Here is a 27,415-nt window from a genome sequence, read left to right on the forward strand (position 1 = left end):
TCACTTTGCTTAACCCCTTGCCTCCTGGAGGGGGTCAACATCACGTTGCTTTTGCACATCTTGCTTGTCTCTCGTTTTGCCTGGGGGCTTAGACAACCTACTTTCAGGATTGGACTGCTAAATATACAGTGCACACGTACACAGCTGCTGTCGCCAGCAACATACACATATGTATGGACAAATGGGTATGGAATTAAGGGAATAATTCAAGAAAATGTAAAAATTTTGATTATACGTGTTTCTTCCGAATATATTTATAAGAAAATCCCTTTAATATGTGGTGAGTAGGAGTTAATTGTACATGTTCCCTATGGAAAAATAATAGGGTCAATCCATGGCCTAATTGATAGGGGATAACATGAAGATTGGTTGGGGTTTAAGCCCAGGGATCCTCACTTATCACAAAAATGGGGTCCCATTTTACGAGAGAAACCAGCCTTACTCTTTCTTACACTGTCTATGAGTTTGCCCATATTTACATTGAAAGTCGTTTAGAAATTAAATGTAGAAGAAAGACGAATGATATAGGACCCCATGATCAGAATGTGGGCATGCAATCACAATTTATATCAGGACATCCCCTTTAAGGCTGCTCTGCACCTGTATTTGACACTGTTAATAATATACACAGGGCAAGTCAAAAGCATGTAAGAAACCAAAGGGAAAATTACATACCCCGTATATTCTCGAGTATAAGCCGAGACCCCTAATTTCAACACAAAAAAATGGGAAAATCTATTGACTCGAGTATAAGCCAAGGGTGGGAAATGCATTGGTCACAGCCTCCCAGTATATAGCCAGCAAGACCCCTGTAGTATATAGCCTGCCAGACCTTGTAGTGAATAGCCTGCCCAGCCCCTGTAGTATATAGCCTGCCTAGTCTGTCTCTGATGCTGCCTTGGGTCCTTTGGTCCTCTTCGGATTCTTACTCTGCTCTTCGGGTGTTCACGCTCGGAGGGCACACAGAATGACGTCAGCTGCTTGCCGACGTCATTGTTTGCCGGCATCGCAAGGTGACCCGAAGAAGAACGGAAAAACCTAAAGAGGATCCGAAGGACCCTCGGCGGCACCAGAGCATCGAAACAAGCATAGGACCTACGGGTGACGTCGGAAAGGTGAGTTTTGACTATTTTTTTTCTTGACTCGAGTATAAGCAGAGTTAGGGGTTTTGAGAACAAATTTTGTGCTGAAAAACTAGGCTTATACTTGAGTATATATGGTATCTCAAACCACTAGCAAGTAATGAGTGAATGAACCGGTCTCAAACATGGACATTGTGTGGAAAGCCACCATATTGGATCAAGGGCAAGATTTTCCTTGTGGCATATTAGAAACTATATGCCGCAATCAGATTTGCAATATCTTGTGTGGTTCAAGAAATATCAACACCATTGTCCTTGGACTTTTTAAAAGTTGGACAACCTTTCTTTTGGAAGGTGGTCAACCATAAAACTTACATACGCAGTGTTGGTTAAGAGTAGTTGTATGTCGAAGTGACCTTTTGGTTCACAAACAAAAGCTTAGGTAGTTGGTGCGTTTCTTTTTAATCTTTCAGACTCGGTTTCTTGGGTTCCCGCTCACTTTTTTTATTCTGTTCAATGTCCACCAGGCATTGAGAATACTCTAAGCATGCAGTGCTTCAGTAGTCGTAGACACTTCCCCCCTCAGATCTGGTCTTGTCCATTCAAGATCAAGGTGGTGTTTCATACTACCAAGGCCGGTGGTGAATATGCTGAGAAGCAGGTGGACATTTTAGAGAAAAGAAGATGGGACTTTGAATCTAGTGAACCAGATTAGGGCACTAGATATTTTAATTATGTATCTATTATCGGTGACATTTTTAATGTCTTGGGTTGTCTTCTTTCGTAAAACTGTCAAAAATTTAGAGGGTTGTTCTAAAAGCCAGATGCCAAGAAGATGCCACCATTGTACCAAGTTCCCATTATGAGGTGTATTGCCATATGATAGGGCAGTGGTGGCGAACCTATGGCACTGGTGCCGGAGATGGCTCTCAGAGGCCTCTCTGTGGGCACACGGGCTGTCTCCAGGCACAGAGTTTACCAGACATGGCATCTTCCCGCAGTCTCGGGTAGTCCAAGTAGTGCTCTGCTACTTTAAAGTGACCCATCCTGTGCTGCTTGGTCCTGTCGAAGAGTGAAAAGGTGTCGGATTGGAGCTCAAAGATTCTGGTAGCAATAAGTTTGTTACTGCCTAAATTGCCGTGTTGGCACTTTAGGAAAAGCTCGTGGTTTTTGGGTCTCAGTTTGGGCACTCGATCTCTAAAAGGTTCGCCATCACTGTGATAGGGGCACGAAGCTTGGAACTTTTTATTTCCTGGCACTTTTATGACGGAAAATATAAAACGTCAGCCTGTCACATCTGAGTGGAAGCAGCTTCCTGAAAAGTCACAGACTTGACTTTAAACTTATATTAACCTATAGCCTTTACCGACGCTCATATGTTGTAAATCCAGCCGGAATGAGTGTTTGGGAATAGTGTGAAATACACTTTTGAAGGTGTTGTAATGTAGGTCACGCTTGTTCTCTGGGCCATATTTTTATGGCAGCCATGTTAAATTTTTAGATTTTGCTAGCCAGCCATTATTTTCATAGTGTTAACCATTTATGAAGACCATTTTGAACTTCAAGTTCAAGAACATTTGCTAGAGCTAAGTTTTCTACTGTGTTCATAGACAAATTTCTCTTCAACACCACTTTGTTTAACCCCTTAAGGACGCAGCCTGTTTGCAGGTTAAGGCTCGCAACTTTTTTTTGAAATTTGACCAGTGTCTCTTCCTGTGGTAATAACTTTTGAACGCTGTTACTTATCAAAGCGATTCTGAGATTGTTTTTTCCCCACATGTTGTACTTCATTTTAGTGGTAAATTTTGGCTGATAAGTTTTGCGTTTATTTACAAAAAAAGGAAAAAAATGATGAATTTTTAGAAAAATTTGCCATTTTCGAAATTCTAAATCACCGCGTTTTCAGGCAGATAGATTTACCACCTAAATAACTTGCAGAATAACATTTCCCATTTGTCTACTTTACATTTTCATAATTTTTGAAATGTTTGGATAATTTATTTTGACGTCACGCGGCCTACAAATCGAATAGCGATTTTCCGTATTTTCGGAATTGACTATTTTGGGGATAAATACTGTTTGAAATCAAATTTTACATATTTAGCATCAAAACCCCCTATATAACCAACCCATTTTCAAATCTGCACCCCTCAAACTATCAGAAACAGCATTTACAAAGATTGTTAACCCCTTGAGATCTTCATAGTAATTGAATCAAAATGGCGGTGAAATTTAGAATGGTCAAATTTTGTCGGTTATACGTTCATTTAGCCCTAAAATTTACACATTTCCAAAAGATAAAAAGAGAAAACTCACCATAAAATTTGTTCTACAATTTCTCCTGAGTGCAGCGACCCCCCACACGTGGCCGTTACTTGTGTTATGGGGGCACAGCGAGGCGCAGAAGGGAAGGAGCACCCTGCAGCTGCCAGGATTTTAGTTTCCTCATTGGCCCCTTTTGAAGGCTATAAAATTTTCGCTTTTCCGTTATTTGGGCCATGTGACGGCATTTTTTTTGCGGGACGAGATGCTTTTTCCAGTGTTGCCATTTTGGGGTTGGTATCACCTATTGTTGAAAATTTTCGAACTTTTTTTGAGGTCATGAGTAGAAAAGCATCAATTCTGTACTGGATTTTTTACTTTTTTTTTTTTTCGTGTTCACCGTATATCCTAATAATCCTGTTATCTTTATTCTATGGGTCGATACGATTACAGGGATACCAGACATGAATATTTTTTCTTATGTTTTACTAAATTTGCCAAATAAAACCCTAATGTGGGGAAAAATCTATCATTTTTGCATCGCGGTCTTCCAAGTGGCATAACATTGTTACGTTTTTGGCTACAGAGCTGGTCGATGGCTTGTTTTTTGCGGGACATGTTGTTCTTTGCAACAATATCATTCTGGAGTACATATGTTTTGTTGATCACTTTTTATTGCATTTTTAGTGGGATATAATAGGTAAAAATCATAATTTTTGGCGGGTTTTTAACGTTTTTTTTTACGGCGTTCATCATATGGGTTCAATAGTTATTTAGTTTTATTCTATGGATTGTTACGGACGCGGTGATACTATATATGTGGGGTTTGTGTTATGATTTAGACTTTTTTGAGCGTTATATGTCTCTTTATATGTTTTGGGGCTTATGGGCATTTTTAGTGATTTATAAAGTAATTTTTTATTGAAAAACATTTTTTTTAACTTTTTTTTACATGATCCACCATGGGATATGAACAAGCAATCATCTAATTGCTTGTTCTTGATAATACTCTGCAATACTAATGTATTGCAGGGTATTATCAGTGCCAGCCTATGCAGATGCATAGGCTGACACTTTGCCTTTAAGATGACGTCACAGACGCCATCTTAAAGGTAAACCCTCCAGGCTTCTCTGGGGTCCCGATCGGACCCCAGAGGTGCCAAAACAGCGATCGGTCCCCCCGAAAACGGTGCTGGGGGGCCGATCGTGGGGTAAAGACCCCCAGAAGGCATGTTAAATGCCGCGGTCGCGTTGACCGCGGCATTTAACGGGTTAAACACCCGCGATCGGAGCCCACTCCGACCGCGGGTGATAGCCGGGGATGTCAACGGTAGATTACCGTTGAAATCCCGCGGCTAACGATGCCGGTTCGGCTGCTATACAGCGCTGAACCGGCATCGTCTCTGCGCAGTAGCTGTACTGCGCTGAGCGCTATTCGCGGGACTCAGCGCAGTACAGCTACGGCGCAGAGCGGCAAGGGGTTAAAGGTAACAAGGCTTAAAGGACATGTACCACCAGGATAAAGGATTGTAAACCAAGCATACTTACATACTGATGTGTTGCAGTATCTGCAATTTTTTAACTTCTTATACCCATGTTTTTGCAAAAAAGGGTCTTTTAAAATTATACAAAGGAGCCTGAGATATTCTGAGTTCCATATGTGTTAATGGAGCATGGAGTCCCTTGGGCTAATTTTCATAACTTTTAAAGCCTTTTTTCTTAAAAATAAGAGCATAAGAAGCTTAAAGAAGAGCAGATCCTGGCATAGGGGGCACACACCAGGATGTCAGTGTGCTTGGTTTACAATCCTTCATCTTGGTGGTAGATGTCCTTTATGCTGTAGGTTTCCTTACAATCAGTGAAGAACTTTTGGCCACCCGTCTTTCCCGCTTTTTTGTAAATATTTGCCAAATGTTTACGAGAACATTCCTTGAGCTATGGTTACATTGTCATAGTCTATATTCTTTGTCATGTCCTGAAGACACAACATGGCATGAAGGCATGTGTATATGTCAACTAGATAGGCCAGGTGTACAGTAAACATGAGGTGTGGTTGGAGCCATGAAGGTACATCTCTCGGCTAAACATATTGATTACTAAGGATACAATCAGAGTTGTCTGCCTCCAGTTACATTCTCTGAGAACAACTGATTGGTGAAGGTACAAAACTTGGCACCCCCTTCAATTGATGACCCATTCATGATTTCGCTTGGAAAATCCTGTTAACATTCTCCTTAAAGGGGTTATCCGGGTTTAAATTTTTTTTTATGGCCGGGCTGGGGAGGGCTATTTAAACACAATAAACATGTACTTACCTCCTCCGGTGCTGCCGATGTCCCGCGGCCCGTCTTCTCCGTGCGCCGGTTTCAGTAGAAGGGCGCACAGGGAGCTTCCGGCCGGCCAGATGCTCCCATGCGCACCATCTCCCAGCGCTTACAACGCTGAGAGATAGGGACGGATGGGAGGAGCCGTCCACAACGCGGACCGGAAGCTCCCTGTGCGCGGCTTCAAACAGGGGCACGGATCAAAGTGACCGCGGCGCGGGACATCGGCGGCGCCGGAGGAGGTAAGTCCATGTTTATTATGTTTAACTATCCCTCCCCAGCCCGGCCATAAAAAAATTTTTAAACCCGGATAACCCCTTTAAGCCCAAAAGTAGCTGTACAAACTAGGTTATGCTCCAAGCTCGTGTATAAGTGGCGCCCCAAAAGGATACTTCAAACTCCCGATAGTAAAATCAATATCGTGCTTTATTCGATAATATAATAAAACATTGCGACGCGTTTCGGTTCAGAACTTGAACCTTCTTCAGGCAAACTAAGTAAATGAAGGCAAAACCTTATTATTTAGGTTTTTCCTGCCCATCATCTAACGTGTTTGGGGCATTCCCAACTGTAGCCAACAGCAAATTGCGTAGTTGGGTAGTAGGATTGGGTAGTTGGATTTCAACATGGCCAATCAACTTGTTTGGTGGAGAAACGAGCCCCTGTCAGGGTTTTCTCTTCCCTCTGAAAAAAATCTATCAAGTAAGGTTGTCCTTAGTAGATTTAGGGTGACAGTGGAAGACCAGGCAGCATTAATAACATGTAGAAGAAATTCACGGCACTCCCCATTAAGAACACATGCATAGGCCTCTCAAATTGTTTAGGAACTGTTGTTCGGGTCGCGAGGCATAGCTGTTGGTCCCTCAAAACGAATGTTGAAGTTTTGTTGCCGTTTCAATCATATAGGTTTTCAGGAAGCTTAGATATGGAGGCTTGTTTGCTCCGGTCTCCACACCAGAGCGGCTTTACTTGCCAACCGACTGACATTGAGGTGATCACTCGTGAATACTTTTGAGTAAAAATATCAACTGCATACAGCTTTTTATATTATTTTTGTGTGTTTGACCATTTTCTTAAAGAAATCAAGTTACTGGTGACCTTTCATTACTTTATGATTGAGGTAAGTATGGAAATAGATAAAACAGCTCTACACATGTGAGGTCCCGCCAGACCACACTGTCCCATGCATCTCTAAGTATTACATGAGTGGATATACTTTAGGCTTTTAGGTGCCCTCTAATATATTGTTAGATGTTAACAGCTGGAATCGAGACAAAAACCTTTATTTCATACAAAATTAGGTCTAATGCATATCATAAAGTAATAAAGATGAAATTTAGTGCTTGCTATCATGTAGAGGCCATAGTATTATGAATTACTACCTGCCATGCTGATAACATTACAACTGTGTGCAAGCTCCTTAGACCAGGCTTCAATTAAAGGGGTTCTCTGGAGGTGGAAAAACATGGCTGCTTTCTTCCAAAAACAGCACCTCACCTGACCATGGGTAGTGTGTGGTATTGCAACTAAGCTCCATTCATTCCTATACAGCTGAGCTGCAGTACTGGCAGTAACCATGTTCAGTTGAGGTGCTGTTTTTGGAAGACTGCAGCCATGTTTTTCCACCTCTTGAGAACCCCTTTAAGCAGGGGTTCATCTCAAGACGCTCCCGAGAGCTTCACAAAGTCCATTTTTAAGAGGAAGTTCAAATAACTTTTTTTAAATTCCTCATAGAGATGGGTGTTACCGTTGTGCTTTCTGGAAGTGATGTGTCCCTACTCAAGGTTACAATGGCGATTTGACAACTGTGTTTGGACTGTTTCAGAATGTACATGGGAAAACCCACAGTGGGCCTCAGCGTCATCAGAATGTGTAGTCTGTAGGTAGGAGCATCCTACTTAGAGGTCCATAGCAGGAATCTCCGATCGACCATCACATATACTTTACACTCCTTAAGGTAATCCGTGTCTGATGAAGGTCTTTTATGAACAAAACGTCCAGCTAAAACCTATAGTTGCACTGGATTACGGATTTCTCTGTATAAATAAGATAAGAATATTTATTTGTTTCACACCAAAGAGTGCCAAGTACTTCCAGCGATTCTGTTTGCAAGCAAGGACTTCATTTGTATAGTAGATACATACATCCAAGATGCTTCATCTATGGAGTGAGTAAGCGGCTTACAGTCAAAATATACGCCTCTCATTCTTTTGTAAGGGTTTTTGGTTTGTTTGATATGATATGAGCTAATCCAATGAGAAATTTTTCCCCAAGAGTATTTATGCGCCAGACGTTGTGTGACAACCAGACCTTGTGTGACCTTTATCTAAGGCATCACACTAAGCTAACCAATACCATGGCCTCCGCCATCTGGGAAGGACCCTAAAAAAGCTGGGTCTTTCTTTATTTTTGGAGAAGAGTCAATCAATGTAGGGTTTTCTTTAAAGTATCGCCTGCATGGGAGGGTTGTTGGTTGGTTCGGTCGGTAGATGGGTGGGTGGATACATGGTTGGTTACAGACTTGGTTGGGTAGATGATTGCTTGGTTGGGTTGGCGGGTAGATGATTGCTTGGTTGGGTTGCCGGGTACATGATTTCTTGGTTGGGTTGCCGGGTACATGATTGCTTGCTTAGTTGGGTGGGTGGGTTGATGGTTGCTTTTTTTTTTTTGGACCAATTTGACATGCTTGTGCAGCGCTGCGTAATCTGTGTGCGCTATATAAATAAAGAATTATTATTATTATTTATTATTATTATTGCTTGCTTAGTTGTTTGGGTCGGTGGGTAAACGGTTTGTTGCCAGCTTGCTTGCTTGGTTAGGTGGATGGGTAGATGGTTGGTTTGGTTGCTTGGTTAGGTTTAGATGGTTGCTTGTTTAGGTTGGTGGGTGGATAGATGGTTGCTTGGTTGGGTGGGTGGATAGATGGTTGCTTGGTTCGGTGGGCGGATAGATGGTTGCTTGGTTGGTTGGGCGGGTAGATGGTTGCTTGGTTGGGCGGGTAGATGGTTGCTTGGTTGTTTGGGCAGGTAGATGGTTGCTTGGTTGGTTGGGCGGGTAGATGGTTGCTTGACTGGTTGGACGGGTAGATGGTTGCTTGCTTGGTTGGGCGGGTAGATGGTTGCTTGCTTGGTTGGGCGGGTAGATGGTTGCTTGCTTGGTTGGGCGGGTAGATGGTTGCTTGCTTGGGTGGGCGGGTAGATGGTTGCTTGGTTGGGTTGGGCGGGTAGATGGTTGCTTGGTTGGGTGGGCGGGTAGATGGTTGCTTGCTTGGTTGGGCGGGTAGATGGTTGCTTGCTTGGTTGGGTGGGCGGGTAGATGGTTGCTTGCTTGGTTGGGATTTGGGTAGATAGTTAGAAGAATAGATTGGTAAATGTTTAGATGGGTAAATCTCCTTGTAGAGGGAATTTACCTGTTAATACAGTCCTGTGATTACAGCAGCATCAGCACCTATTTCTGCCTCTGTTTGTTCTCTTTGAGAAGGCTTTGGCCACATGAGGAAGCTAAAATACTGTTCCAGTGTATCTGTCACATGGCATATAAAGATATGAACAGCCAGCTACAAGTTCTGTGGGGAAAGACCACTTGTACTTAGTGTGTCATTGACCACTCATCCATCGTCTTATGTGAAAATTGTCCATATCATTGAGATTTGCCAATGTTTCTGCCCCCTTTATGGGTGATGACCTGTAGATTTGGTTCTTCCAGTGAAGTACATAGACAAGCGCACCATGTGCGTCAGGCTGGATACCAGGGGTATTAGTCAGCACTACCTACCCAGGGACATTCATCTCGTAATGAAAACTCCAGATGAATCGTCCTCACCACAATGTTCCCCTCGGGAGACTAATGAGGTTCCGTTTTAATGTGTTATTTTCATTATTCCATTAGAAATGTTTAAATATTCATCTCTTCAAATATTAATGTCTGGTGCCGACGAAATCACTAAAGTGAAGACCAAGTAGGATTTAGTGTAAGGAAACTCGTTACTTCCAAGTCCATTTCTAGTGGATGGTTTTTATTGAATGAATGTTGTGTGCGGTGTAGATATTTATGTCACCTATTTTTTTTTTTGTGCAAGACAGAAGGAGAGGTGTAAATTACCTACCACTCAACTGTTTCATGTCTATCTACAGTATCTATAGATCCGTCATATCTATCTATCTATCTCATATCTATCTATCTATCTATCTATCTCATATCTATCTATCTCTCTATCTATCTATCTCCTATCTATCTTTCTCCTATCTATCTATCTATCTATCTATCTATCTATCTATCTCCTATCTATCTATCTATCTATCTATCTCATATCTATCTATCTATCTATCTATCTATCTATCTCATATCTATCTATCTCTCTATCTATCTATCTCTCTGTCTATCTATCTCCTATCTATCTTTCTCCTATCTATCTTTCTCCTATCTATCTATCTATCGATCTATCTATCGATCTATCTCCTATCCATCTATCTCCTATCCATCTATCTCCTATCCATCTATCTCCTATCCATCTATCTCCTATCCATCTATCTCCTATCCATCTATCTCCTATCCATCTATCTCCTATCCATCTATCTCCTATCCATCTATCTCCTATCCATCTATCTCCTATCCATCTATCTCCTATCCATCTATCTCCTATCCATCTATCTCCTATCCATCTATCTCCTATCCATCTATCTCACATCTATCTATCTATCTCATATCTTGAGAAAGGCTCAAAGCGAGCCGAAACGTCGCTGCTACACATGAAATAAAAGGACCACGTTTTCCTGATTTGATGGTTTGGAGTGCTGCTTTTTTCTATTTTCTTATGCATGGAGGATCGTTTACCCAATCCTGATTAGCTTGCACCCACAATTACTTGCACGTGCTGCCTGGACTTTCTACTTGTATCTCATATCTATCTATCTCATATCTATCTATCTCCCATCTATCTATCTATCTATCTCATATCTATCTATCTCATATCTATCTATCTATCTCATATCTATCTATCTATCTATCTATCTATCTATCTATCTATCTATCTATCTCATATCTATCTATCTATCTCATATCTATCTATCTCATATCTATCTATCTATCTCATATCTATCTATCTCATATCTATCTATCTATCTCTCTGTCTATCTATCTCATATCTATCTATCTATCTATCCATGCATATTAACAATCTATGTACATGTATATAATAATTTCTTTCAGATTAGATCATTTATCTTCGTGGTTTCTATCGATATGTTATACAGAACTTCTTTGTCAGATCCCATTAGGGAGAATCATTGTCCTATGGGAGAATAACCACCTTTTACTCTCCTGAGATGATCTCCTCTGGGGCAGTGACATGTTCTTACCATTCTGCCCAGACCCCTGTCATTGCTGTCTGGTTAATGTCAGCAACAAGAATCTCATTTGCCATAAAGTTTTATAATTGAATTTTTATTTTTATATACATTTATAAAAATTTCACAAGATTCTTTAGAAAAATCATTACTTTTTTTATTTCATCTTTATAATTTATATGAAAATGTATATTTCTTGTGTATTCGTGTGGTTCCTTTAAATAAAAACAGACATCCTAATCAGACAGGGATAAATTAGATTTTTTTTTTTTTTTAAGAGGGGGAAGAATGAAATTGTGGTTCCGTGTCTCTACACAGTATGTAGAAAGAGTCATCTGTTCAGACATATGGATTGTTTGGCTACTGGACTGTATTCACTGCATTAATACCCAATGTCCAGGAGTGGACACAACTGTTCAGTAAACTGATGAGTAGAGACCATGTTTGGAAGCTGGATAATGAAGACGGCAATTTAGGGTGGGGGTGGTATCGTGTTTTTTTTTTTTTTTTTTGGATGTTTATGCATATGCAAATCTAAAAGAAAATGAATATACAAAAATAAAATAGTTTGATGTAGATACAACTTTTCGGTAGACCATGGTGCTGTAATTTTTTAAAAAAAAATTTTGACATGGAGGATTAAATATCTAAAACTAAAAGTAATACATTGAAATATTGAATGTGTAATATGATCAGATTTCTTTGCAATGAGAAAATAATGTATGGCTTAAAATAATAAAAAGATAAAGAATATATCAATTATTTTAAAAAAAATTATAATTAGATACAGTATAGTTTTATTTATATATTTATAGAAGTTTTTGAAAATCTATGCAGAAAATATAGGAGAATTGTTCATTGATTCAATGCTTTCTAGATATAAAATATTGTGTAACTATAAACACATTTCTATGAAAAAATATAAATAACAAATATATACAAAACTATCATCAAAATTAAGGATTTACTTTCAAATAAGATGTAATACTGTCTACTTAAAATCTAAATATAGTAGATTTAATCCTAAAATAGATATATTGATATTATATATAATTTTAAAAAAAATCTTTTTATGTTTTTGTAACATTTTAGATATATTTTTATATATCGATTTATTTTTATTTTTTTGTTAATATATTAACAAAAAAATAAAAATAAATATCTAAAAATCTATATATATCTATATATATATATATCTCTTATGGTATATAATATATCTAAAATATAAAATATATATGTGTGTGTGTATATATATGTATAACATATATGTACATAATATATTAATGTATAATTATAATTTTTAGAAGATTGTGACATTTTTTTCATAATGGCCCTTTGATGTAATACAGTTTAGATACTTTTTTGTTTTATATTTTAAGCTCAGATGAGTGGTGTGTTTTATGTACTTTTTTTTTTTTGTATTTTCTTTTAAAGCTTTTAAGGTGTCATTTAGAGGTTTTCTTAAAGTGTTTGCCTAGAACAGGGAGAGACACCGTTATGTTGGCGGCATTACAGCGCAGGTAGTGTATTTTCCCCGAGTTATTGCATTAAATGAAAATAAAAATAGATTAGTCCTGTAACTTCTGGCGGCCGTAGACCAAGTGATGGGAAAATGAAGCTCTTAGCCACGAGAAATAACACTTAGAATTAATATTTCATTCCTCTGACAAATCGTACGCTCCAGCTGAAAGCTTCCTAAGAGTTGTTAGTGCCACAATTGACCTACAAGTTTAATAGCACACTTGGAGAAGCAAGTGCAAGTTCAGCACAGAAGAGTCACTGCGAGGAAGTCTGGAGAGATTAAGATCAGCAAATCAAATGCTGGAGCGGGGTTCCTGGGATGGGGCCTTCTGGAAGGTTGGGAGATGGTGCGGGGCTTCAGCCAGAATTCAGATGAAAACAGTGGGGAAAGTGAAAGATTCCCCTTATGTTCTGTCTGATCCTGGTTATCAGCCAATAATACACAACGGCACTACTGAACTGGAGAACAATGGTCTTCATCTCCGTAAAGAACACTCTACAGAAACCTTCTCAGCATTGCTCTTCAGATGGTCAAGTCTCTGTCATGTTTCCTGGATATCTCTCAGCTTTTTTTTCCCCTTAAAATAGAAATTGACACACAAATATCCCCCGTCCTTCCTCTCTATTTTTTTTTTTTTTAATATATACAGACTGTCCCCTACTTAAGAACACCCGACTTACAGATGACCCCTAGTTACAAACGGACCTCTGGATATTGGTAATTTACTGTACTTTAGCCCTAGCCTACAATAAACAGCTATAATAGTTATTACAGGTGTCTGTAATGAAGCTTTATTGTTAATCCTTGTTCTTAAGACAAACCAACATTTTTAAAATCCAATAGTCATAGAGACCAAAAAAATTCTGACCGGGGTTACATTTATAAAGTATACAGTTCCGACTTACATACAAATTCAACTTGAGAACAAACCTACAGAACCTGTCTGTATTTAACATAGAAAAGTTCCAAAAATTGTAATACAATATTTTGGAATGTTATTTATTTTGTATAGTAACGGTATTCTGCATATACTTTTATGGTATAAAATCTATTGAGGAGTATTAGCAAATGCCATTTTTGGCAAAAAATTGCATTCTCAATCTTTTTGAACTCGTGTGACCGTTGCAGCCAGTCACTGGCATAAATTGTTGTTTACAGATCACCGATACAGGTCTTGAATAGGTGCAGTGAGAATGTGTTTGAGTCTAGTTGGGTATAGCGATCACATGTGTGATTCTCGTTGGGTGCAGTGAGAACATGCTTGAGCGTATTGGGGGCAGTGAGAACATGCTTGAGTATTGGGTGCAGTGAGAACATGTTTGATTGTATTGGGTGCAGTGAGAACATGTTTGATTGTATTGGGTGCAGTGAGAACATTCTTGAGCGTATTGGGTGCAGTTAGATCATGCTTGAGCGTTTTGGGTGATGTGAGATCATGCTTGAGCGTATTGGGTGCAGTGAAAACATGCTTGAGCGTATTGGGTGCAGTTATAACGTACTTGAGCGTATTGGGTGCAGTGACCATGTGTTTGAGTCTGATTTTCCGAATATTGGGTACCTTAATACAGATATTAGTCCATATTGGTTTTACCCACACACTCCTGATGTTGGTGCACTAGAAGGGTTCCTACCCCATCGACAGAATAAAATAAACTCTAGGCACTTCTTCAAGTGAGAAATTTTCTTGCATTGTTTGTGCGGCTAAAGCTGGAGCGCGATTCATTCAGCACAGACATGCTTTCGATACACCAGTACATCCTGAACCAAACCCGACCTTCTGCACTCTTATAGCGGCTCATGTTTGACAAAGGCAAGAAACATTGCTGAAACGTTACACAAGAATTCATTGGCCGCACACCAATCACACCAAAAGGCTCATGACTCCGACGACTCAGTCCTGTTTTCCTGGTCACTCTAGCAGTGCTGAGATAAATTCCTTCCTAGTGTCTTATTCCTCTAATCCATAGCAGAGGAGCTTCACTCATGAGCATATACATAAAATGCAGCACACATTCATCTCAAATAAAAGGGGCATCAGGGGTGCACAAGCCATGCTGACACACCACATGCAGCCTGTCAAGCCATTAGTCTCGGTACACACCCTTCGGCCGGAGTCCGTTGAGCACTTACATAACTAATGTAACATAACTAATGGAAGCGTTCATTGGTGCAGGAGTCCGGGTAGCAGTGAGTGCAGCTAAGAACTTTTCACTGCTCCCGGGTCCTCCCCTGCCGCTCTGCTCTGTATCCTGACTCCTGACACTGGTTGTATGCATCAAGGTCAGGACCCAGAGCAGAGCGCTCACAGGAGAGGACTCAGGTGTGGTAAGTACTTGTCGTCTGTACTGTACTGCTCCCGGGTCCTCTCCTCCTGGTGCAGTTCTTTAGTGCCTAGAGTCCGACCACAACCAATCCAATATTAAAGTGGCCCAGAATCAAGGTTATCCCTCATCTTATCAGTGAGGGTCCAACTGCTTGGCTCAACACCGACTACGCGGGCCAACTCGTGGGAAACGCAGCTTTTTCATACCTGGGAGAAGTTGGAAACCCTTTTGCTCTGCCCAAACTAATGAAACAAATGAGGGTGTGGGGGGGGGGGGGAGGCACTTGAGTCTTTTATAGCAAGTCAAAGGTCTGAATAGACTTTAAATAAATTGTTGAGTAGACACTCATGGAAGATTCACGATGGTTTCTCAGAGGAGGCAAATCTATTTTCCACAATTTTGAAGAGGTTTTTCTGCCATGCATGCCAATATGGGTGTGGTAGGTGACAAGGGGCATGGACTACCAGGCACACCGCATTTTCTATATCACCCATCCCTGCCAGATGGGACCTTTTTTAAGCAGATCTAACCTGGCGAAGATATGGGTTAGCTGGAAATAAGTCTCGTGGCCTACAAAAATTTCAAAAATGTTCACTTCTTTATTCTTCATTTTAAGCTTCTTCGTTAGCGTTAAGTGTCATGGCCTTCAAGAAAACTAAAACATTTTGACTTGTTTATTCATCATTGTAATCTTTTTGGTTGGTGAGAAGCGTCATGGTCTTAAAAAAAACTCAAAACATTTCCAATACTTTGTTCCCTTCATTTTTAAGTTAAGCTTTGTGGTTACCGATTGGTGATGTTGCTTCAAGAAAGCTAAAAGCTTTTCACTTCTTTATCGTTCATTTTCTTCGTTCACAAGAAGGATCATGGCCAACAAGAAAATTCAAAAATTTTCCATTTGTTGTTTTTTTTTGGAGAATGTCCTTGGTTTACTAGCACAGTGGGACACCAGACCACCACAGACTCCTATATCTCCTATAGAATGGAAGGCGTATTCCGTATGATTTTCCATATGTATATTTTATGTAATTAACTCCACGTGATTTGATAAACCTAATAGAGATGTTGTCCTCGCCAGCAGAGGGGAGCAGTGATCTCTTCAGTCGAGTCTCCGTCACTTTCCCACCTGCATGAACTCTTTTTCCCATCCAGTCTCCCATCTGGCCCCCGGATTGCCAGCTTGCATTTGATGACAAGCTATAATTTTGCACTCAATATGGGATTAGTCTAAGCTGATTTTAAACTTTAGTATCTTTTAACCTGCCACTTTATTGTAGACATCAGCTGGATGCTCAGTTTGATATTTGGGTACTAGCAATTATTTGTGCTGGAGGCAAACTTGCTTCCAAAATCATTAAACTGAAACAACTCATTTATTTGGGGGAACTTTTAGTTTACGTAATTTTTTTGTTTTTCTACCGAATTAAACGTTTTCTCTTTGTTTAAAAAAAAAAAAAAACTACCATACTATTGTTTGCATCAGGATATCAATATTATTTTATGTTTATTTAAAATTTTTCCATGTAGTAGAAAATATATCTACGGCCTAGAGTCCATGCTCACTCATTGATAGGAAGGTTGGACACAATATTGATAGCCTACATCTACTATGATAATTTTAGGGGGTCCAACACCCAGGTAGATGAGCCCTGAAGAGGAAGCAGACACATGGGTCCTTACTGAAGACAAGGACCCATTTAGTGGCATGAGAGCTAAGCTGCATTGACTCATTTCAGCCACTACACAGAGAATGGCGCTGTGAATCGGCTCGAGAAAGCTGATCTTACCAATGGCCTATTCTTAAGATAGGTTATCAATACTTTTAAAATTGACACCCCCCCTCCCTCCCCATACCTCTTTCATTTTGTACTGCAAAGCCACAGTGGAGGTCCCCCTTTTGTTATTAATTTTATGGATTGTTCCAATCAGTCGCAATAAAAATAATCAGTTTAGAGATTTAGAGATGTCTGCAGCTCCTATGCAGAGTTATGTGCCCTCTTTTTCACAAACCAGGGCCATTTTGTTCCGCTCATATGGCCTAGAAATGTAAGGCATAAAATAGGATCGGACTACACAGAGTTGTTTTGTAGTCTGTAACCATGGAGACCCATAGGGCTGCATAGGCATAAAACTGTAAATACGCGGAGGAGCTGTGTATCCACCACCTGATAAAAGTGGATAAACATTTTTTTTGCATTTTATCGCAGCACTTTTTGCGCCATTTATTGTTCTTATTTTGTTAGATTTTTGCGGTGTATACTTCAAATTTCAATTTCTGGTGTATACTTCAGAATTGCAGTATTACAATATCCTACATGAAACCCTTCCTCCCCTCGACTGCATTATTGTGAAGTTTTCGCTTAGCTCAAGTGTGTGCACTAAATGCCTGATATCTACAAGCCGAGAGATCCCCCCCCCCCCACTCCCTCGAAACATGGATAATGTGACAAGGTTGCTGTAGCGTTGTCATTCTCTCTTCAGCCACTGCTAATTTGTAATGTTTCTGCCATTGTTACACAATCCCATGCACCTATTGCAATTCTATTGTCTTAGTTTGATGCCCGATCCACCTTTGAAGTAGTACTCAGGTCACTGCCATTCACCCAAGAACGCCGATCACAGGGAATGCAGGTGCCTGGGCTATTATTTTACATCGAATAACAAAAAACAAATCCTATCTTGAAACGCTATAACACCTTTTTTTAGGCAGGTTCAGGCTCATTAGCTAATGTATGCACACCCACTCAACACGCCTGACGTTGATGGAACTAATAACATCTGGGTGGCAGATCACGTCAAGAGAAAGGAACTGTATAAAAGCGAAACAGAGGAAATAGGTGATCGTTGGCCTATCTCCAGTCTCATCCCCATGTGTCTTGGCTTTTTAGAAGATGGAATAATAAAAACTTGATTTGGTGTGTGTGATATGTATAATATATAACCCGTAGACTGTCAATTTTGATATATAGGGTAAAATTGGAAATATGCGTCTTGTAAAAATGCTGTCATGTATAACATAAAATTGGTCATAGGTGTAGAATGAAACCAGTGGTGGATGACATGATACTTTATTGATCCCCTGGTTTGGGGAAATTTTTTTGTAAAAGTGATTTAGGCTTATAGACAAAAGACAATACACAATCACACCGAAATGGGCAATGGCAAGTGTCCATGGGAAACAAACATGCCTGGGGTTTAAGTACTGTAGGGAGCTACCCAAGCTTTTTGACCTACAGGCAAATATTCAGTTGTACAGTTCAATTGTTTTGGGTATAAAGGAGTTATGGAGTATGGCAGTATAGTGGCGATAACGTCAGTGACTGGGGGTGGTATTTGTTCAGTGTGATCACCTCAAAATGCTGGCATTTTCCCAAACCGTGTTGGATGCCATTTGTGGTATCCCTATGATACTTTGTGTCTTTTCGATGGTCTTGAATAGTTTATTTTTTTTATTTTTTTTTTTTTATGATGAAACTAGTGGTAGACAGACGTAAGATGCAACGGGCAGTAGACGTAGGATGGAACCCGGCGCTAGACGTAGGATTGAATGGGCGGTAGACGTAGGATTGAACGGGCGGTAGACGTAGGATGGAACCCGGCGGTAGACGTAGGATGGAACGCAGCGGTAGACGTAGGATTGAACGGGCGGTAGACGTAGGATGGAGCGGGCGGTAGACGTAGGATGGAGCGGGCGGTAGACGTAGGATGGAGCGGGCGGTAGACGTAGGATGGAGCGGGCGGTAGACGTAGGATGGAGCGGGCGGTAGACGTAGGATGGAGCGGGCGGTAGACGTAGGATGGAGCGGGCCGTAGACGTAGGATGGAGCGGGCCGTAGACGTAGGATGGAGCGGGCCGTAGACGTAGGATGGAGCGGGCCGTAGACGTAGGATGTAGCGGGCCGTAGACGTAGAATGGAGCGGGCCGTAGACGTAGGATGGAGCGGGCCGTAGATGTAGGATGAAATTTTCATTGGCAACGGATAGAACTGATCATAAATTAAGGTTTAAGCTTCTCATAGACGTCAGATAAAATCCACCGTAGACATAAGATAAAGTTTGTCATAGAAGGAGGTTGAAACTGTTAATTGAAATAAAAATGTAGGATGAAAGTAACTTACACTTGGCATGAGATTGATCATCGTCTCAGGTTGATACTGGTCATAGGTGTAGAATAACACAGCATGAAACTAGTCATAAATGTTCATTGAAAATGGCCAAAAAATGTAAGGTAAAGATGGTCATGGGATGAACCTGGACATTGACCTTGGTATGAAACTGGTTATACTTGTAGTCTGAAATTGGCATAGGCATAAGGTGATGATGGTCAAAGCCATTGGAGGAAAATACATATTGATGTGACATGAAACTGGTCATTGACATATGATAAAAGTGGACATAGACTTCGGATGTATCTTCTCATAGACATATCTTACGAGCCACACAATCTTTCTTCGGAACATTACCTTGCACATTCTACTCAAACAAGCATATAAGCTACTACAGTAGAACAGGAGGCTATTATTGGCTGCCAGACACTTCTAGCTACTGAAAAGGAAAAAACTGGATGGCAGCCATGCTGGGGGTCTCTTAGTCCCTCGTGGACTTGGAATGATTGGCAGTTCCACAACCAGAAATGGTGAAGATCTCTATGTAAAATTTATTTTAGCCCTTCAATGAAAACGTTCATGAATTAAATGTTAAACCTAAATAAATTCACCGAAAGGTTTGGCTGGACAAGCAGTTGTGTAAGGGTGATAGTGAAATCTCGGTGATCGGCTATCGAGGCAGGTGAAGGCTTGACCTGTAGGAAATAGGATGGATTGGCAAAGTTCTTGCACTTTGTAGAAATATATTTTTTGAAGACGACTTAGAATTGTGAAAAGCCAAAAAAAAAACATATACATATTGCCATAAATGTGTCTTAGCCATCTATAATCAGGAGACAACTCACTGACATCAACATTTGGCGAGACATCTTCCTCTCTTCAGACCCCCTCGGAGCTGCTGGCACCACCAAGGTGTAATTATTCTCTGATAACCGAGAAATAGGAAGGACTGGTTAATAGTAGATATTTTCCACCATGTTAGAACATTTCATTGTGCAATAATGAGTTTTTCTGATACAATTTCCCGTCTTCTCCTGTTTTCGATCCAATTTTGATTTGGACTTTTGGAAACAAATCTAAAATTTGGGGCTCTCTATAGCTTCCGCACTGAAATACAATGTCTGTTATGTTTATGTAACTGGTTATTAGAAAACTAGATAATATTATTGGGAAAAAAAATTTGATTTTTTAAAATCCTGTTTTCTGGGGGCAGCCATTTTGTCATGGCTTGAAACGGCATTTACAGATATGCTATGAGGCAGCTGGGTAGAAGCTGTAGGAATGGAAGGAACACATCCCAGCAGCCAGAGCTCATCCGAGATGGAAACGCTTAAGAATCTGTAGTGTGTAGAGAAGTTATATGGGAGAGTGTTGTGAGCATGCTCTATGGGAGAGTGTTGTGAGCATGCTCTGCGGGAGAGTGTTGTGAGCATGCTCTGCGGGAGAGTGTTGTGAGCATGCTCTGCGGGAGAGTGTTGTGAGCATGCTCTGCGGGAGAGTGTTGTGAGCATGCTCTGTGACCTGTGCGGAGTTCAGTCTGCCGGGTGGGGGAGGAGAAAAATATTGGTCGTCATTTATTATGAATGGTGGATTTTGTGTTATCTATATATATAGTCGTTACTTGTTATTATAATCTTTGGTAAAAAGATGACTGGTGAGAGGTGATCTCTATAGAACAGGACGTGCCAGCAATCAGAGTGAAAACTGATAAGATTTCAGGATTTTTTTTTTTTTATTTTGATTATCTGTAGATCATCACAAACCTTGTAAATCATAAAAAACCATTAAAAAAATTATTTACAGAATTCATGCTGCAAGGTGGGAGAGGAGAAAAATGGTCATTGCTTATTATGAATGTTATGAATGGTGGATTATTATCTTTTTTTTTTTTTTTTACTGTAGGATGATTTTGATCATCTGTAGATTACCACAAACTTCATCAGTCATGAGCTCCATAAAATTGAATATTTTTCTACAAAATAATTGGGGAATTTGGGGTAGGTGAAAAACATTGCTCATTGTTTATTATGAATGGTGGTTATTTTGCGATCTATACATAGTTGTTACTTGTTATTATAACCTTGCTTGGGATAATAATGAGATGACTGATGAAAAGTGATCTCTACAGAACAGGAAGTTCCATTTATCAGATTGAAAACTGTAAGGATTTCATGATTTTTTTTTTATTTATTTTTTTTTTACTGTAGGATGATTTTGATAATCTGTAGATTACCACAAACTTAATCAGTCATGAGCTCCATAAAATTTTATATTTTGTACAATATTAATTCTGCAAAGTGGGGGAGAAGGAAAAAAAAAAAGGTCATTGCTTATTAATGGGGGATTTTTTGTTCTCTATATATAGTTGTTACTGGTTATTATAATCCTGCCTGCGATGATAATGGGATGACTGATCAAAAGTGATCTCTACAGAACAGGAAGTTGCATTAATCAGAGTGAAAACTGTAAAATTCCCAGATTTTTCTTTTTATTTATTTTTTTGTAGGATGATTTTGATAATCTGTAGATTACCAAGAACTTCAACAATCATAAGCTCCATAACGTTGAATATTTTTAATTAATTTATTTTAATTTGGAATGACTCTCTACTGCCATAAAGACCAACGCCTCCCGTGAAATATTTTTTAAAAATACCCGTACGTTCCCCACCGCTGGCGCTCTACATGTTACCTAATGACAGCGAAGACAAGTGTTTGCCTATTTCAAAATTAAACCGATGGCCCTAAAAGCAATTTTTATGTGCAATTAATAAAAATCTATCAATTATTAATCCAGAAGAAACACATCAATAATTGATGGCACGCTGTGAGCACACATCAGGGACCTGGGAGTAATTTTAGCAGTAAGTGCCTGTCTGCCTTGCTAGCACAGCGGCCGGGCGGCCTGTACTGACTCTCCAGATCTGACGAGAGACGGGTAATTTTTCCATGCTGGGTAATGCTAGGAACATAGCAATGGTTTCTGAGTAGCATGTCATGTTTTTTTTTTTTTTTTCCCCCCTTCAATAGCTTGTTAAAATAGCTCTTGTATCAGATGTTAAAGGGAACCGGTCACCATGAAAATACAATGGAGGCTTTTGGCGTTGTGTCATAAAGTGGGAGGAGTTTAGCAAATTAGTATATAGCTTTGTGCAAAAATATTCAACAGTTTATTGAATTTCTTGTGTTTTGTGGGTAAAGTGACTCAATATCTGACCCCGGTCTATAGATGAGCATGCATACAGTAATCGGTCACTGGTTGGGACCACCCACTGGACTTCCAAGTCCAAAGATTGAAAGTTTTTACTACCCATAAGAAAGATCAATAGCCGATGATCTTGGGGGTGCAATACCAGACACCCTATTCTTTGAGTAGATCATTAGTAAGTAAAACCACTTTAAAAGTCAAGTCGAGTAAAAAAGAGCTGAGAAGAGTTATATTTGCTTGAAATGTGTCACTTTTAGAGGCTGCAGTTGGAGTGTCACTTCAGATGCCCCTATATTCAATTCAATAGTACGTAGAAATATGCTGCTGGTGTCCTATTAATGGAAATCTACTATTAATAACCATCATGAGAAACCGGGGGCACTTACTCGTAGTGGCAGGTATTGTGACTGTGGTAATCTTCTTATATTTGCTATCTATAGCCGCCTCCCTTCTAAAACCAAATTTTAAGTCATGATAAAGATCCTGAAGGGCTCCTGTGTGTGTTTCCAGAGCCCCTGGGTACTGTAGATTGAAAGGCTGTAACAGTGTGCAGAAGCACTTCCCCCTCCCATTGTGTGCTAAAACATCCTGTGAGATTTACATCAGGCAGAGGGAGGAGGGAAGTTCTGAGGGAGCAGGGATGTGACAGTTTAACAGCATGGAAGGGCTCCTGTAACACCTCCAGGAGCCCTTCAGACTCATTAGCATAATTTAATAAGTTGTTTTTAGAAGGAAGGAGGCTATGGATAACAAATAAGTTTACCACAATCACAGTGCAGTCACAGGATCTATATGTAAGTGTCCCTGGTTTATCGTTACAGATTTTCATGATTTCCATTACTTTAAAGATAAGAATGTCGTCATTCACATGACATCAGGCTACTGGTTCTGGAAATGCAAATTGGAGATAGAAATGCAATTCCTACCTTTTTTTGAACTGCGTGTAGCTCCCAGAAAGACGCTTCAGATGCAAACCAAAAGATGAGATTCTTCTCTTTAATACAACACCATGTTCTAGGTGCTATAGAGCTGAAGAGAAGGGCGTCTGAAGTAACTCTCCTCCGACAGCCACTAAACTTGACTCATCTTAGGCAAAATATGACTTGTTTCTGCTTTTTTTGCATATGATTTTAAAGGGAAATTTTGCATAGGTAGATTTTACTTATATATAGTATAGTATATTATTTATTTTATATATATATATATATATATACACAGTGTATAGTACTTTAGCAAATTGTTCCTCACAGGTTGTATCTAGATTTATTTCTGGCTATTTCTCTGCTCATTGATAAGACTTATGTCCCTCATATACTCGTTACGTCCTCCTCACTCAGCACTTTGTTTGCTTATTTTACAGAATAAAGCAATTATTTCACGAGTGAGAAACTTGTCAGATACAGTAGTGGGCCTTGAATCATTTATCGGCTCGGAAAGAGAATCCAATCCATTGTACAAAGACCACCATGGTAAGTTCTTTTATTTACTGTTCTTGGCATGAATAGGAGCTGAGCTGCAGTACCCCAGCGTGGCCACTACACTCTGTGTGGCGCTGTTTCCTTCCAGTTCTATATCATTTCAGCATCAAAAATGGCAGCCAGAAACAGCCAATCATTGGGAGTGGTGGTGACCATGTAGGTAGAGCATTAATAGCAGGGTCCCAGAAAACCCGTTTAACAGAGAAGTTGTATGATCACACACTGTTTCCATAAGTAATATACGTTTTTTGATGATAGTCTGTGAGACTTTTAAAAAATTTTATTCACATTTTCCAAAACGTTTTATTCGTGTTTTCTAAAAATTTCCTTTTTCAAAGAATAGTATACATAGGTTTAAAATTTGTGCCTGCCCTAAGTTAAAGGACATCTACCACCAGGATGAAGGATTGTAAAACAAGCACACTGACATACTGGTGTGCGCCCCCTCTGGCAGGGTCTGCTCTTCTTTAAACTTCCTATGCCCTTGTTTTTAAGAAAAAAATGGCTTAAAAATTCTGCAATAAGCCTAAGGGACTTCAGTAACACCTATGGAGCCCCTCATGCTCATTTGCATAATTTAAAAACTAAAAAAAAAAAAACCCAGGTCATAAAAAGCTAAAAGGAGAGCAGATCCTACCAAAGGGGGCACAACCAGTATGTCAGTGTGCTTGGTTTACAATCCTTCATCCTGGTGAAAGAGGTCCTTTAAATCTATGCATATATATTTCCAGTAAAATGTTCCAATAGCCATTAACTCCAATCTCAAATTTAGATGCATTAAATCTTACATGACGGGTCCTTTTTTTTCCCCCCAATATCCCCCATCTAAATTTTTTTGTGATGCTGAGTTGAGGTGTCATGTGAATGACCACAAAGTAAAGAGGAAGTGAAAGAAGGGGAAATCTAAAATCAAGAATGGGTGAAGTATTCCAAATGGAATAACAGTTCCCCAATTTCTGCCATCTAAATAGTTGTGTGATGTTGTGCTGAGGCATCATGGGAACGATGGCAAACTAAAGAAGAAAAGAAAGCAGGGGAAATTTAAAATTTAAGAATTAATGTAGTATTCCCCACTTGATAACAGCTCCCCAAATTTATGCTGTCTTAACGGTCGTGTAATGTCGTGCTGAGGCATCATGGGAATTATAGTACAGAGGAAGAGAAAGCAGAGGAAATTCCCCATGTTATTACAGTTCCTCTATTTTTCCTATTGATGTATGAATAATAATTCCTTTATTTATATAGCGCACACAGATTACGCAGTACTGCACAGCTTCCCAAATCGGTCCCCGTCCCCAATGGGGCTCACAATCTAATCAACCTAACTGTATGTTTTGGAGTGTGGGAGGAAACCGGAGGACCCGGAGAGAACATACAAACTCTTTACAGATTTCTGACTCTGAATAACTAGGCTTCACTGCTCTCCTTGTCCTATGGGCTGTGTCCCTGTATAGTCTAATACTGTCACCGTCCATTGGAATTTGTCCTACTGTGTATTTTTATTCCTATAGTTCTAGAAGTGCTAAGGCGCAGTTCACACTTTCATTGTAGCTTAGGATAAGCGAATTGGAAACATCCGTTCCCCATAGACTTTAATGGACCTTCCATAAGGCAATTCATTATTATTAGTGGTGCATAATTTTTGTTTTCCGCTATCGATCATGTAAAGTATAACAGAATTTGCAGGAGTGAACTTGGCCCAAGAAAATCTGGTTAATTTAAAAAAAAAAAAAAAATTTAAAAAAAATAATGAAAAAGTCTCCTATTGACTAAAATAGACATGTCAGGAGATGTGACAGATCTTCATCGGAAATAACAAATCCCAACAATTGAGCTGATGATTCTGTATTATTAGGGGGGGGTGTCAGGTGATAATCTTTAGAATTGTGCCCCCCCCCCCCCCCCCTCCTCTTCAGTAAAGTCCATTAAAGCACCAAAAAGGGAACACGGAATTTCCTTGCATGTTGTCAGGTCAGATTAGGCAGGCGCGTCTCCGGCAGATGTACATCTCCATAGGCAGGCGCTGGGGAATTGCTAGGCTGAGGAGGCTCGGCAGTCATCTGACCAGCCGGTCGAAGTTGTCATGAAATCAATAGTTTTAAACTGGTGAAGCTCGGTAGTCGGGAGATTGGGGAGAGCATTTAATATAGCCGCTCGCACTCAATTATTTATGGGTTTACTAAAAGAAAAATGACATAGAAGTTCAAGGCGAAACGGGAAGAAGGCCACGGATGGTGAGGTGTAAGGTCTCCTGCTCCTATGGGCTCTGCACAGACTATGCTCCAGAATACAATCCACCTAATGGATTAGGTTACACTTCTCACGCTATAATCCTGTAGTGATTGTATCTGCAAAAATTTAAAGAATTTTTTTTTATTTTTTTTTGGACTACAAAATGGATGGACTCTTTATTGTTAAAGGTGGTCAACGGCGGGCCAGATCTTGACTACCTCGTCATACTTACGTGAATGGCGGTACAGGGTATTTCAGTTCAAAGTAGATCGCACCCATATACAGGGGCGTAACTACAGTGGTAGCAGCCACTATGGGGCCTGCAGCGTCAGGGGGTCCCGACATCTGACCTGGCACACTAAAGAATGGAGGATGTGCTCCATTACATACATATTATGCTGCTCATTGTACAGCATAATATGTGTATAGCATATATGTAATAGATGGAATACATGTGTGTATCTGTGATGTGTATATACTGTATGTGTGTATATATGCTATACATCTATATATGTCACTGTATGTGTGAATATGTGATGTTTATTCTCTAGATGTGTGTAAGAGTGTATAAATGTGTATGTTTGAGTGAAGAACTGTATGCTTATGTATAAAGGTATGTATAATAGTATTTTATGTATGTATGTATGTATGTATGTATGTATGTGTGTATATATGAGTTAGTTAGTCTTAGTCACGCACCTGCCCATATACCTAAGTGATCGTCTGTGATCCGTAACCCCCCTCCCCCCCTAAACATTATTTTTTAATATACTCCTATTCTTGGGTTATATTTCCATATTGATATAAACTGTAATAAAGATTTTGATATAAAGAAGTTGATATATTGATAAGGCTCAGTTCAGACTTGTTTCTGGCTGTAAGGCAACTGGCAGCAGCAGGAGCTCTCTACCTCTCAATTATGATGTCGAAATCAATGATGCCTGTAGAATTATATAATCATATTATAATCATAAAGACCAATTATTTTCACATGTCATATAATGATTTATAGAATTCATAGAACAGTTTTCCGCACTAAGGCCCTCTCTGAAATAGGGGATCATGCCAAAGGCTCCTATCAATGGGATCCTGGGTTAGCGGCCATAAAGTGTTATGTTGTAATATGTGTCAATATGTGAATTTCTATCCAACTTATAGGTGATTTCCCTTTTGCCCTTATTGGGGCAAATGCACAGTATCATAATATTTAAGGTTAGAAAAAGACCCAGGTCCATCAAGTTCAACCTATAATAATTAAATGTTTTTTCACCCATAACCTGTGATGTTACATTCTTTGACAATGGAAGTGCTACCTCTCCTCTAGGTATAGACCATGTCCCATCTATGGTGATGGTAGAACCTCATCTCCTTTAGTTGTAGAGGATGTTTCCTGTCTATGGTTATGGTAGAACCTCCTCTCCTCTAGGTGTAGAGGAAGCTCCCTATCGATGGTGCTGGTAGAACCTCCTCTCCTCTAGTTGTCTATGGTGATGGTAGAACCTCCTCTCCTCTAGGTGTAGAGGAAGCTCCCTA

The 27,415-nt window shown here is 39.8% G+C and overlaps 1 protein-coding gene across 5 annotated transcripts in view; it reads left to right on the forward strand.

Annotated features, from left to right (window-relative positions):
• ELP4 (elongator acetyltransferase complex subunit 4) overlaps positions 1-27,415 on the forward strand; it is a 202,630-nt gene that overhangs the window by 98,191 nt on the left and 77,024 nt on the right. For 4 of the 5 annotated variants that reach the window (XM_072118580.1, XM_072118578.1, XM_072118579.1 and 1 more), the window contains one exon: positions 23,533-23,641. In XM_072118580.1, coding sequence (XP_071974681.1) covers positions 23,533-23,641 — 109 coding nt within the window. Of the gene's footprint in view, positions 1-11,291; positions 11,494-23,532; positions 23,642-27,415 lie in introns of those variants that run through there. The other variant, XM_072118582.1, reaches the window with a different exon arrangement.

This window comes from Engystomops pustulosus, chromosome 7 (assembly GCF_040894005.1).
Source record: "Engystomops pustulosus chromosome 7, aEngPut4.maternal, whole genome shotgun sequence".
Taxonomy (NCBI): domain Eukaryota; kingdom Metazoa; phylum Chordata; class Amphibia; order Anura; family Leptodactylidae; genus Engystomops; species Engystomops pustulosus.